The 12,489-nt window shown below is 36.9% G+C and overlaps 1 protein-coding gene across 17 annotated transcripts in view; it reads left to right on the forward strand.

Moving 5' to 3' along the window:
- Positions 1-12,489, forward strand: part of UNC79 (unc-79 homolog, NALCN channel complex subunit) — a 364,853-nt gene that overhangs the window by 176,758 nt on the left and 175,606 nt on the right. For all 17 annotated transcript variants that reach the window (XM_074235468.1, XM_074235454.1, XM_074235458.1 and 14 more), the window contains exon 15: positions 12,052-12,242. In XM_074235468.1, coding sequence (XP_074091569.1) covers positions 12,052-12,242 — 191 coding nt within the window. The remainder of the gene's footprint in view (positions 1-12,051; positions 12,243-12,489) is intronic.

Here is a 12,489-nt window from a genome sequence, read left to right on the forward strand (position 1 = left end):
TAATAATAATATTAACTTTTTTTGGCTTCACTGAGGTTTCTTAAAGTAGGCTGCCTCTGTTCTTAACCTGCTCCTATTTCTTGCTAATACTACTTCCATCTGTCCTTTTCTGAAAAACTTCATATCCCATTCTGGAAACTTCCATACCTCATCCTTATTCATCCAGGGCTTCAATAGCCAAATCATAATTTCCTCATTCCTATGACATCATTGATAGGGAACTAGCTAATCAGACAGATCTTGAAAAGAAAAGGTAGGTGCCTTTTTTTCTGTGATCCTTGCTTGTCTATCAGTTTGATGGAACCTGTTTCAAAGACGAGGGCTGACCCTCTAAAGGACTATTGCTGACTCCTATCCCTTTTACAGATCTTACAGGGCAGCTAGATGACACAGTGAATAGCACACCAGCCCTAGAGTCAGAAGGACCTGAGTTCAAATCCGGCCTCAGACACTTAATAATTACCTAGCTGTGTGACCTTGAGCAAGTCACTTAACTCCATTGCCCTGCCAAAAGCCCTAAAAAAAAGACAGTAATACCCAAGAGATGGCAATAGTATATGAGACAACAAAAGCACCTAGTGATTGATTTCTGGTTATGTTCTTTCCTGCCAAGAAGCTAAGATCCTATTCACTTATGCCTTTGTTTCTTGGTTTCTTTTCTTTTAAATTTTTGCTTTTCCTTCATATGAATTCCATAATAAAGGCAAACTGCCTTATTTATTTTCTGGGCTATCTGATTTTTTTCATAAAAGCCTCATCTAAGTCCTTAATATCTTGAAAAAGATAATGACAGCCTTTAAAATGGTATTTTGCTCCTTAGAACCTAATATATTTTTGTAGTTAAACAAAAATAACAAAGGAATAGACTGCTGAAAAATATTGCTTACAGATATTTGCCTATTCCCTTGTCATATCTTGATCAAAGATTCCCTTGATGCATTTATAGATTATTCTCATAAAATTTTGTAGAGTTGAGAGAGTAGGCATATGGCTTTTTAGTTATTTATAGACTCTTTGTCAACTTTTTTTGGGATAATTATAAAGTCTGGATTTTTTTATCCAAATTTTTGATATCTCTCCTTCTTTCATATATTTTGAGATTAAGTTGTCTTATACCAGTAATTTGATGCCACTTCTCATGTAGACCTCCTCTGTGTGTACTTAGTCTTTTTTATCTGCACTTCTCATCTTTTTTCTTTTATATTTATATTTATTCATGCTATGGGGACTGTGATGTTAGAGTGCAAATGTAGTAGTTCCACTATGACTTATGGACAAGAGGGCTTGCTTACTTTATAAGTCTCTTCAGATATTTCCATTTCTCATTGCCATTCTAGTTTCATTCTTAAATGCTACCTACACAAAAATTGAAATTTAATTTGATAATGGAAATCTTCTAGTATTTGACATTCTTTCTTAAAAAATAGATCATTCTCAGATACTTTTTATTTATTGTTCTTTTTGGAAAGATTTCCTGATGAAAGACTGGTGTGCCCTGTGTCAGAAAGATATGCAGGAGGTGGGTACATGGCCAAAAAGAGCCTAGGTTATAATTTCATCTCAAGTTCTCAAGGGAATGTGTGAAAAAGCACTACTACCATTATCATTTGCTTTCCTGGTCAACCATGGATACAAGATGCCCCAAATTTTCATTAGTTCATTGAAAATCCAGACATTTAGCCTAATACCAAATAATCATTTTAAAGCCAAGTTTTTTTTTTTTTTTTGCAAGGCAAATGGGGTTAAGTGGCTTGCCCAAGGCCACACAGCTAGGTAATATTAAGTGTCTGAGACCGGATTTGAACCCAGGTACTCCTGACTCCAGGGTCGGTGCTTTATCTGAAGCCAAGTTTTTAGAGGAAAAGATGAATCCTAAATTCAATGAATTCACAATTTTTTCTTCATACCATAGGTAATAAGTAACCAGCATTCAGGATATAGCCTTAATATCTTAACAATGCCAAGGTAACCAGTTAATTCATTTTGCTTCCAGTGTAAAGACTGATTATTTATTCATTTTAAATTAAAGTATTAAGTCTTCCTCAAAGCATTTAAGGAAAAGCTAAATATTTACTATTTCCTTGTAATCTTTTTTTTTTCTTTTGGTTTTTGCAAGGCAATGGGGTTAAATGACTTGCCCAAGGTCCCATAGCTAGGTAATTATTAAGTGTCTGAGGCCATCCTTGTAATCTTTTAATTTACATCAATTACTGAGGGTCAGTCAATCCTTTCATGTACTGGTACTCATAATGTAAGCAAAGAAAATTATTTAAACAAACAATAGAAGAATAAGCTGAATCCTGATTCAACAGTACCAGTTTTTTGCTTCTACCAGGCAGAGTCCAGTCTTTAGCTAAAAGATATATAATTTACTTGGACTAGTTTTTATACTCCAGAACTAAACCAAATTTAAAGTAGTGTCAGAAAAAAACACCCTGCATTTTAAAATTTTGTAAACATTTTTTATTGTTATCTTTTGTTTTCATATTGCCTACATTTCCAGTTATCCTCCTTTCCCCCTACCCTGTAAATGTAATGAGAAATAAAAAAAGAAGAAAAGTAGTTCAGCAAAACTAACAAATACATCGATTTTGCTTGATACTATATGCAGTATTCACAATACCCATTGTCTCCTACCTGTGCAAAGGAAAGAAGACATATTTTCTCATCTCTTTTTCTAGGATAAGCTTGCTCACTATAGGTATGTGGTTTTCAAATTTTTTTCTCTTCATTTGCTTTGAAGTCATTGTGTATATTTTTCTTATGTTTCTGCTTGCTTTATTCTACAACATCTTTCTCTGAATTCTTCATATTTCTTACATAGTATTATTTATTCTATTACATTTACAAACCACAGTTTGCTTAGTAATTCTTCAATTGACAGCTCTGCCAATTTTGTGGAAGAACGTATAATAATTACCATCTCTGTTTTACTGCAAGCTCCAAGTAGAGAAAATATCAGTATGGTATTTAAAATATATCTATGTTCAGTCACAATGCTGATAAAATTTCTTATATAAGGGTTAATAAGTGTATGTTTATAGTCTGATAGATTATAAATTATAATAGTATGTTCCTCTTGGTATGTCAAAAATTGGAGATATTTACATATTCATATTATAATTCAAATGTTTAACACAGTGCCTGGAAAATAGTAGATGCTTAATCAATGTTTATTTATTGATTGAATTAGAAAGTAGGCTTAGAAACTATAAGTGATTGTAAAGATAATTTGCTACAAATTCCTGACTTTATAGATCCAGAGAGGGGAACATTGCTCATGATTTATAGAGAAAAAATAGTGGGCATCATCATATGGTTGTAAGAGCAATGAATCTGGGTTAAATTCTTACACTTACTGTATTAGGAATATAAACCTTGAGGGGGACATTCGGGTTTTTAAGGAAAACTTATGCCTCTGGTTTGAGAGTCATTGAGCCCTTTTTCAAGGCTGCTTTCCATCTTTTCTGGAAGTTCTTAACTGTGACTCCAAGTTGTTGTAGTACTCACAGCAGCCAAATCTTAGTAAACTGATTTAGTAGACAGTCTTAACAAGGTAGAAGAAAATTGAGGGCCCTCAAACTTGTTGGTGAGTTAGGGGACTGTCTGTCCCAAGCTTAGGGTGCCTTTCTCAATGGAATAGCTAGATAAGAACAATTTGTGCCAACAAAGTACTTTGAAGGTGGTTGGAATACTTTGTGGAGTGCTTAGAGCTTGGTCAGACATAGGAGACATTACGTTCATCCACTGCATCCTCAGTCATCACCAGTCATCTTGAATTTTTCTTGCCTCTGGACTGTGATGACTCTGGAAGAGAGTGAGGTCAATGACTTGATATAACTCTGTAGGGACATTACTCACTATTTATCATTTTTACCTACTTCAAACTCCCATGGTGACAGGCAAGTGATGAAGCAGCAGGTGCAGATACAATGGGAGGTATAGTCACAACTCTCACAATAGACAGCTCAGGCCATAAGGTTATCTTCTCAGTGGACTGAAGCAGCAGTGGAATTTGACAGCCTCTTAAGTATATGAGCATCCTTTTTGAAGGACTGTACTGCTCACCTCCTGTTGTGAGGAAGGTTCCCTAAAAATTGTCTGCTTCACCAAACCTAACTCTGGCCTACTTACTGTGGCAAGCAGGGATCCTACAAAAACTTTTTTTTTTTAGATTTTTCAAGGCAATGGGGTAAAGTGGCTTGCCCAAGGCCACACGGCTAGGTAATTATTAAGTGTCTGAGGTCAGATTTGAACCCAGGTATTCCTGACTCCAAGGCCAGTGCTCTATCCACTGTGCCACCTAGCTGCCCCCTACAAAAACTTTTTTGAGATGATTCAACTCACCATTGGTAGGTACAGAATGTGTGAATGCTTATGACCAAAGCAAAATCCAGTAGACTTCAAAGACAAGCAAATCTTGTCACAAGAGAACAAGGTATTGCATCTAGATAATAATCCTGAGTGAAGCAAGGATGGCGAATGAAGACCTGAAATGCTAAGTATTCGAATTCTCCTGTAGAGAGCACAACTGGCCACATGGTTCAAATGCCAAATGTCAATTTACCTCAATTTGCAAGTGGTCACATGAGAGTCAGAAGTGATTCAAGGATACTCTCACTCTCTAGGCCTTTTTGAAGAATATTAGAATTGAATGTGAGACATTGGCATAGAACCACCTATCATGGTATGCCTGCATCAAAGAAAGTGATGTGCTTTATGAACTTCTTAAAGTTCAAGCTGAATACAATGTTTTTCTGAAATGACTGCAGTAATAGGGAGTGCCAAGAAACTGATATAGGCTTTGCCATCAAAACTAATTTATTCATCCAATTTGCATGCCTCCTAAAAGGAGTAAATGCAGGTTCATGACAATGAGATTGGCACTTTCAGGGAAGAGCCAGGTCACCATCATTAGTTGGCATGCTCTCACATGACAAACCTGATGAGGTCAAAGAAAAATTTTATTCAGACCTGGAAACCCTCATCATCAATGTACCAATTGAGGTCAAGCTTGTCATTCTGGTGACTTTGACACCTGAAGAAAGACACAGTATCAGACATGACAGATAGTCCTTGGAAAGATTGGAGTCTGAAAAAGTAGCAATAGGGTTACTTACAACTTGTGTGTCTCATGATCTTATCACCAAAACTCTGTTTTCTTTACAAACAATAAAACTTTGTGAATGCACCTTTACAGCAAACATTGGCATTTAATAGACTATATCATTGTAAGGAAAAGGGATAGCATTTGAGATTGATAAAGGCAATGTGTGGCACACTGATCATAGACTTATCTTCTCCAAGCTAAACATTCATATTTAACAAAAATGACAGTCCCAAGGAAAGATGACTACCAGAAGACTTAATGTCAGCAAATTAAAGTGTTTCTCCATATGTGAACAGCTTGTTGCTAACTTGGAGGGAAAGCTGAGTCAATACATTACTGATAACGATGGAACAGAAAAAGAGTGGAAGCTTTCAGACATTTGTACAGCACAACATTTACTCATCTGTGCTAGATACTTGCAAACATCAAGATTGATTTTATGAAAATCATGAGAAAATTCAAAAACTGCTAAATGAAAAACAAGAACTCCACAGGGTTTGTCAGCAGGATAGTTTGTCTCTAAAAAGGTTGAATTTAAGAGGCAATGAAGTGGCTTAGTGCATAGAGCACCAACCCTGGAGTCAGGAGGATCTGAGTTCAAATCTGGCCTCAGACACTTAATAATTATCTACCTGTGTGACTTCGGGCAAGTCACTTAATGCCATTGTCTTGCCAAAAAAAAGCGGCTGAAGAAGGCTGGATTTAACTCCATAAAAAGTAAAGTGCTTTGAAGACAAGCTTAGAGAGATACAGACTTCTTGGCTCAGTAAGAAGCCAGATGAAAATCAGTTTTACACTGATAGTAATAATCCAAAATATTTTTTTCTTGCCTGAAGGCTATTTTTGGATCAAAAAACCTATGGAAAATCTCATCTACTGAATGCTGATGGAACCACATTAATTAGTAATAAGAACATGATCTTGGAGGGACAGACTGAACTTTCTCAACAGTCAACCAGATGCCAAGGCTGAAGCCATTGATCTTATACCTCAAGTTGAAGTCAATTTCTCTCTTTCCAAACTTCCAGTTGAAGAAGAGGTTTTAAATGCCATTTGGTTCCTTTTGTGTGTCAAAGAGCCTGGTTTTGATTCTATTCTCCCTTAGTTTTACAAGACAGGGAGTCCACTGCTCATATAAAATCTAACTGAAATCATTTGGTTTATATGGAAAGAGAAGTTATGCCCACAAAATTTAAGGATGCCTCTATTGCCCATTTCTATAAAGGAAAAGGAAATAGGTTGCCTTGTGACAATCATAAAGGGGTTTCTCTCTTAGTCATTGCTGACAAGATTCTTTGCACAGTCCTCCTTAATTGACTGATCCTTCATTTGGAAGATGGTCATCTACCCAAGAACCAGTGTGACTTCAGAAAGGACCATGAAAAAGTCAATATGGTGTTTGCTGCCCAATAATTCCAGGAGAAATTCCAGAAGAATAGAGGTCTGCATACTACACTGATTAATCTGACCAAGGCCTTTGATACTGTCATTCAAGAGGGCTTGTGGAAGATCATGGCAAAATTTGGTTAGCCAGAGAAGTTCAATAGTATTATATGCCAATTCCATAATGGCATGCTTATTATATTCTGGATAATAGTCAAGGCTTTCTCAGTCACCATGAAGTAAAGGCAGGCTTTATGCTTACTCCCAAGCTTTTCAGCAATGTTGACAGATGCTTTCAATGAGGATGAAAATGGCAATAAGGTCAGTTACCACAGAGACAGTAAGCTAATTTTAAAAGGCTACAATTCAAGATTAAAGTGAAAGGAGATTTGGTACATGACTTTTTGTTTAGCTTTTGTTTAGATAGCTGTGCATTCAGTGCGGCCTCTGGGGCTGAGATACAATGAAATATGGACTGATTCTCTGTTGCTTGTGCTTAGAACAGAGGTTCTTCAGCCTGTGCCACAACATCTCTAAATAGAGCCATCAGTTATAGCAAGTGGAGAAATTTTGAAAACTGTAGATAAGTTTGTTTATCTTGGCAGTATACTTTCTAGGAATATAGATGATGAGATTGACTTAAGAACTGGCTTAGTATTTGGGAGGTTTTGAAAGAAAGTATGGGAGAAAAGAGATATTAGGTGGCCTATCACACTAAAGATTTACAGTCATTTTTCTGATGTCATTGTTATATGCCTAGAAAGATAAGGTACTGGATACTTAAGTTCTCTCCCAAGCTGAACTGCCAAGTATTAAAATTCTCTTGTAGAGAGCACAACTGGTCACATGGTTCAAATGCCAAATGTCAATTTGCCTAAATTTGCAAGTGATCACATGAGTCAGAAGTGATTCAAGCATACCCTCTAGGCCTTTCTGGCAAATATTAGAATTGAATGTGAGACATTGGCATAGAACCACCTATCATGATGTGCCTGCATCAAAGAAAGTGCTGTGCTCTATGAGCAAAGCAAAATTATAGTAGCTCAAAAGAAATGTGAGATATACAGATCCACTCCAAATATTTATATGAATGGACTATTTGTGCCTGATGCCTGGTAGAACCTTTTGATCTATTGGTCTGATCAGCCACTGTTAAACACACTTTACCTTAATTCCAACACAGTGATGTGATTTTGGTCCTCTTCAGCAAGAAGAAACTACAACCAATCAAGCCTAGAGAAGAAGGATTGTTTTTTTCAGTGTTCCTATTCCAATACAGTACCTTACGTGTTACAGATGCTTAAATTATTTGTTGTATTATTGTCATACTACTAGCTGATTTACCTTTGGCAAGTCATTAACTTCTTTGAGAATCAATTTTCTCAAGGCTAAATTGAGGGGAAATAATCTTTTTATTGCTCTTATGAAGAAAATGCTTTCTAAACTTAAATAAGCTAAAGAATTAGTTATTATTAAGGAACTCAGATGCTCTTATGCTTTTGCCTATTTACATAACTATCAATCCAAGCTACATTTCTTTTTACAGCTTAACTTGACCTTGAAGTTGGCTAATACTCATAAATCTTTCCTTTGTCATAGAACTGATGCTGAAAGCCTGGGACCTTATTACAAAAAAAGGATGATTAAAAAAGGATGGATTAGGTGTGAACAAATCCCTTGTTTGAGTCAGAAGGGAGCATTCTCATCATGTTCATTAAAAGACAAGGTCAAGTCAGCATTTTAGGCAGGAGGACCCCATTCTTTGCCTCTTTTTGAAGAAGAAAGTATTTAATGCAGGGATTCAGCCTAAATAAACAATTTTAAGTTTTTATTCTAGAGTTAGAAGTGAATCCTAATCTGACCCAGCGGCTGGATCCCATGTAAATTGTGTGTCCCCACCCCCCCCGCCCCCTGCCCCAAGAGGTCTCCTAGTGAAGCCTGGAGTGCTGGGTCCTGCGGGCTGGCTTGCAGCTGGCCACTGCTGAGTGCGCAATTGGCCCTTGGGATCTGATCCTTGACATCTCCACTCTGGGACAGGCTTTCCACTGTTCGAAACACTAAAAACACAAGTGAAATGCTTCCTAATAAAGTAATTGAGACTTTCTAAGCTTCATGGTCCACTCAGCATGTCATTGAGCACTCTAACCTTCATTATGAGATCTCCCCAACTGTGGCGAGGAGTCTACTTCCTGTGTCATGACCTCAGGAAATAAATTTCCTTGACTTTCAAAAAAAAAGGAGTGAATCCTAAGCAAATTAATAATTTTTCTTCCTGCTATACACAATAAATATTTACACAGTATTTACTTTTTAGCCATATCAAAGAAGTCATTTAATTCTATTGATTAGATAATAATTTATTAATTTTAAACAAATGCATTCTTCTTTCCTCAAAGTAGATATTTTTCCTCCTCTTCCCTCTGGTCAGTGATCATGGCATCTAGCTGAAGAACAACTTGTTTAAAGAAGATACCTCAATCTAGCATTTGGAGAGTCAGTTTGAGAGAGGTCAGAGTCCAGTAAATGGAGTGGACACTCTTCAAACAGAAAGAAATATAAAGGGGCAGTCACCTGACAGAATTAGCTTCAAGAACTTTGGTAGCAGAGAAGAGAAGCATCTATGGATTCAAGAGACAATTGATAATTGAGCTCTCTAGAGGAGTTCCTGGAAGCTCAGAGGAGCTTTCAGATCAGCAAAGGCCCTGCGTTCAAAGGGGAAGTTTTATGAGAACTTCAGAAGGAGAGAAAGGACATCAGGGTTCTAGTTTTGGAGTTGGGGTTTGCCTTGGCTATGTATATTTCCTTATATGGGTACCTCACTATATCATATTCTAAATTTATGCCCATATTCTTTGTAGAAAAATATACCACAGGATTATGGGAGAAATGTTTTTTAGCTCTTGTAATTAGTATACTATCTTAGTTTTTCACTAAGAGCTAATTGTCTTTATTGACTGTTGAGGAAAAGCACACTGATGGGAGCTTGTGACCCATATTGTCAAAGGCCTGTAGCTATGGGGACTCAGCCCACCAGTGTGAATGCTAATTGGGGGAATAATATAGTATAGATGCTTTATTAGACTTCACTAGGGAAATATCTCTTCTATACATTGGCAGGGACTGAATGGAGAGGTTCTTCTGAGATTCCTTGATTGCTTTAGTACTACTGTGATAAACTAGAGAAGAATGAATAATTTTTCTTCTTTCCTTTTGATCTTTTTACCTTTTGATATGTTTCCATTACATATCAGACCAGTTGTTTTGAGATAACTTCTTAATGGTTTTATGTTTATGTACTGGTACTGTTGCCTTACTGTGTAGTACCATGAACACTACAGAAATGCATTCCTCAGAATATTGTTGACTAGATATGCTTAGGGAACACTTTGCAAACTAATAAATATTAATTTAAAAACAAAAACCAAAGCAAATGTTTTTCCAGATTTTGATTGCTTGCCTTAGATTTTGTCCATTGCCAAGTGTACAGTGGATGGATCTCTGTACTTGAAGTTAGGAAAATCTGAATTCAAATCCTGCCTCAGACACTTACTAGCTATGTAACCCTGGGAAGTCTCTTAACTTCCAACTACTTCAGTTTCTTCATTTGTAAAATGGGAATAATGATAGCCCCTACCCTCCAAGGCCATTGTGAAGGTAAAATGAGATAATAAATGTAAAATGCTTTGTAAACCTTAAAATGCTATAAAATGTTAGTTTTTAACTAAAATTAAGTTCCTGAGTAATTAGTTCCAAGTTTTTAATCCCTTTTTGGGAAACCCATACCTCTTAGGATTTTTTCTGAGTTTGTTTTTCATAATTTCCTTATAGATTTCTGATGTACTACAGAAAACTTTGAAGAGATTGGGGGGTGTCCTGTGCATTGCAGGGGAGATTTCATCTCTTAGGACTGAACTTGGTTGGCATTTGTGAATTCAGAGGAAAGGGGCCCTTTAGTGGGAGAAGGGGAGGACAATTTTCCCTCTCCTCCCATCCTGCTTAGGAATTTTGTCCTATGATATAAGAACAAGGACAATGCAATATGATTTCTTATGTGAAGGTCTGCTACCAGTAGACGCTATAATCTAGAGCTGGGGCCTGCATTTTTTGAAGACTTCCCTCTGAGGAGGAAAACAGACTTTCTTTTTCTTTCTTGTCTTTGTGGTAATTTATGAGAAATTTATAAAATGGTATTTGTTAAAATGAAATAATCATTAATTTGGAATTCAGTGTTATGGTGGGTTTGTATCCTGTAGAATAATGTTAAATTCTAGATTGTGAACTGTGCTTCATGGTTTGGTCTCATGTATCAAAACCTCAGTTTCTTTGTTGGGAATAAAAAATATTTAACTAGAGTGACAGTGTAAGAGAGTGGCTCCTCGAAAACTCAGGACTTTATTCATAAAAGAGGCTTGACAAGGAGATTGTTGAACCAAGGGTAAAAATGAAAAGATCTTGTTGATTATCTTGTTAAACAGTAGGAACAGGGAAAAACAATCCCTTGAGTGAATCAAAAGGATTGATGCCATTGGGCAGGCATTGATGGAGAAACCTTGTGTATGTTCCTTAAAAGACAAATCTGGTCACTTAGAGGTAGTTGAACCAGGAGCCAGCCCTTGGAAAAGAATTTTCAGCTCTTTCTTTACCTGTTGTCAGGGAGGATATTTTCTTTCCTTTCCCTTAAACCACACCTCTCTGCTATCAATTGTGAGGTTTAGTGGCAGAGGTAGTCATGCAGAGGAACACCCCATCTAACAATTATAGAATCATTTGAAGAGAGAATTTGAGGCCTAGTGGAGCAAAGATTCACAATTTAAACAGATGTTGATATAGAGGGGCAGTTAGCCACTTGAACTAGGTTGCAAAAACTTCAAAGTGCCAACCTTGGTGGCAGAGAAGAGAGCCACTCATGATCTCAAAAGGGAGCTAGCTGTGGCAATAATATTTTTACTCCTGGAGGTCAGCTGAATAACTTGATTAGCAGAGATATCAAACCCAAAGGGGGAGGATTATGAAGACTCTAAGAGGAGAGAAAGGATATCGAGGCCCATACTCTGAAGATGGAGATTCCTTGACTACTTGGGACATTGCACATGTGTCTAACTGCTATTATACTACACTCTTTTTGTTTGTGCCACTCTTCCAATATTTGCTGTGAGAGTTTTTTGGAAAGTGTGCGCTAGATTTCTGTGAGGAATGTTTTATATCTACTATACTTAGTATGCTACCATAGTCATTGACATTGCTAAGGACTAGCTGTGTCTCTTGGCCAGATATAAAGGGGAAATGCATAAGTGTTGGTTCATTAGTTGTAATATTAATGGCCTAGACACATAGAATACCCTTAACTTTAGGGGGTATTAACAAACCCTTGAAACTCAGCCCAGAAGTATGAATGTATCCCAGAGGAGGTACTAAACTTATTGGGAACTTTTTGACTTAGGCCTTGAACATATCTAGATATCAGTCCTGGAAGTGTACTTCTTAGGGGAAAATGCTTGCAGATGATGGTCATAAGTATATTATATCCTCTCTTTCTTTGGCATTGGAAATCCCCTTAGGTTGGTGGGTACTGGGACAAATCCTGCAGCACAGTGACCCAGCTAAAGGAAGGTCTCAACCGCATTCTTTGCCTGATTCCCTATAATGTGATCAGTCAGCCTGTGTGGGAATGCATCATGCCAGAGTGGCTGGAAGCCATCAGAACAGAAGTTCCAGATAACCAGCTAAAAGAATTCAGGGAAGTTTTAAGGTAGGTAAAAGTGTCAAGAAATTTATTAGCTAAATCTTGAACTTAATAGAGAAGTTTTTGATACCTGGAATTAAATGCTACATAAGGAACAACATTTGGTTATTGAGTCATTGTTCAGAAGAGGCTTTGTTCATGTTAAATGAACAAATCTTTCATTATATTCACTGCCATTAAGCATAATTGCACTTTTATTTGATGGGATAGTAGCAATATGAAAAAAAGTTAAATGCTAGAGGGTAGCTTCAAC

This window comes from Macrotis lagotis, chromosome 4 (assembly GCF_037893015.1).
Source record: "Macrotis lagotis isolate mMagLag1 chromosome 4, bilby.v1.9.chrom.fasta, whole genome shotgun sequence".
NCBI lineage: Eukaryota > Metazoa > Chordata > Mammalia > Peramelemorphia > Peramelidae > Macrotis > Macrotis lagotis.